The sequence below is a fragment of the Olea europaea genome, chromosome 11, assembly GCF_002742605.1.
Source record: "Olea europaea var. sylvestris chromosome 11, O_europaea_v1, whole genome shotgun sequence".
NCBI classification, from domain to species: Eukaryota; Viridiplantae; Streptophyta; class Magnoliopsida; order Lamiales; family Oleaceae; genus Olea; species Olea europaea.
In genome coordinates this window covers 30,292,746-30,294,904 of record NC_036247.1, presented here as the reverse complement: position 1 = coordinate 30,294,904, position 2,159 = coordinate 30,292,746, and the positions used below count along the sequence as shown (strand labels likewise).

The 2,159-nt window shown below is 32.2% G+C and overlaps 1 protein-coding gene across 1 annotated transcript; it reads left to right on the top strand.

Moving 5' to 3' along the window:
- The first annotated feature begins 528 nt into the window (after positions 1 to 528).
- Positions 529 to 1,415, top strand: LOC111404971 (auxin-responsive protein SAUR50-like). The gene has a single exon (XM_023033692.1). The coding sequence runs from the start codon at positions 640 to 642 to the stop codon at positions 994 to 996; it is 357 nt and encodes a 118-aa protein (XP_022889460.1). The 5' UTR covers positions 529 to 639; the 3' UTR covers positions 997 to 1,415.
- The last annotated feature ends 744 nt before the right edge of the window (positions 1,416 to 2,159 follow it).

The following is a 2,159-nucleotide window of genomic DNA, read 5'->3' as shown; positions in this document are numbered from 1 at the left end:
ATTCTAGTATTGATTTAACCTACTAATATAATGTGGGATTAAAATATTTCAACACCAAATTAAATCCAAACATATTTGAGAAAATTGGAGGTGGGCTTCTTAACCTTTCAAGAAGTGTAGATTTGGTTTTCAACCTTTAAACTAAGGTTCTTAAATTTGTGAATTTTTGAGACGTTAAAATTGTATGCAACTTTCGAGTGACTTAAGGTAAAGGAAAATAGTCAAATATTAACGTGGAGACTCATTTCAGAACTAGCATGACTTTCACGTTTAATTTTAATATTTACATTCAGGGTTTTTGTTAGACAAGAATCAAAATTCACATATTTAAATACATTGGAATCCCTTATCTTCAAGTTGAAAGCCAATACCACATTAACTATGTGATTAGAGAGCCACCCTAATTTTTTCATATTGGATTATAATTATAATTACACAATACGGAGACTTCTATAGGAAATTAATTGTCTATAAAATACATTTTTAATTCCTCCCTTCACCCCACCCACCCCAAAACCCCTATATATAACGGACCTTCTTTCTCATTTCCCAAACCCCACAAATTCCAGTCTTCTTCTCCATTTCTTCATCAAGAATCAATCTCTCTTCCTTTCGGAGAAACTTCAGCTCCTATATAAAATGGCAAAAGGAGGCAAACTCACCAAGCTCAAGTCCATGCTAAAGAAAATGCAATCTTTCAAGCTCGGCCGCTCCAATGAGACCTCTATCAACAATTTCTTAGATGATGATGAAACTGCCCCCGGAAAAGACCTCCACCCCGTCTATGTGGGCAAGTCACGGCGGCGCTACCTCATCACCACCGATGTCATGGACAACCCACTCTTCCGTGAGCTGGTGGAGCGGTCCGGGGCCTCTGGTGACATGATCACGGTCGGGTGTGAAGTTGTGCTTTTCGAGCATTTGCTTTGGATGCTGGAAAATGCTGATCCTCAGCCTGAATCCTTAGACGAGCTTGTCGAGTTTTATTCGTGTTAATGCATTTATTAACTGAAAATAACTTGTGTTCTATGGATCATTCCTATATATGGTATATAGTTTCTAAATATTAATGTTTTTTTCTAACCTAGTCTCGTTTTCCTTTTTTTAATAAAGCAAGATAATTTCTCCCTAAAATGATAATACCAGACAGTGATGGAGGATGGTGTAACATTCAAAGTATACTATGGAAGAGACTAGAGCTAAGCCATTTTACTGGAATCATCTTAATTAAGGAAAATCCTAATGTGTATCATATCAATAATTTCAGTTGTATTGTTGATGTTATTTGTTCATCATTTCAATTTGTAGTTCCCATAAGGCATGTTAACGATAAGAAAATATTTATTTACTCAATCGAACGAAAATAAAATTTAATTTGACTTTTTGTTGTCTCTTTTACCATAAACATTTAGAACATACTTTCTATTAGGCCGTAGGGATTTTGAAAATTGATTTTTTGACCGTTAGAAGAAAAATAGGGACCACCTGTGATAGAAGTCATCCAAAATTACGGTTGAAATAATGAAATAACGGTAAAAAAATCAATTTTTTGGAGTGAAAAATCACTCCCAAACACCTCCTTAATAGCTTATTTTGTACCAATGTTGACAATTTTTTTAGTTGGTATTTGTATTTCATTCAATTTTCAAAAATTATATTCCTTGGAAAATACACATTTGGTTCCACTTTTATTAATCAAAAAAGTTATATCCCTAATGTAAATATATGCAGTGTAATCTCTATAAATTAATAATCTTTATTATATACAAAATTTGGTTCCATAATTAAATAATATATCTATTATACCCAAGTTAAGACAATATTCATCTAAGCTAGTTAATTAGTAAGGATTTAAAACGTGGATTAGCACAATCAAGTCCAGCTTAGTGTTTTAATTCCGAGCACCAAATGCACCATTTGGAACTTTGCGTTTATTATTAAATAAAAATGCATACTTTTATTTACAAAATGCAGAAATTTATATTCTTATTCTTCAAATATTTTTAATATAATATTATTATAGAGCAAGTGAAGTTATACAAAAATTGAGGAGAATCAGACATTAATAAAATGTATATCGATAAGATAATTTATTAGATTAATTTTACGGAGCAAATGATTAGGTTGGTAGGGATGCTGTTTTTGGTGCCCTTAATTTA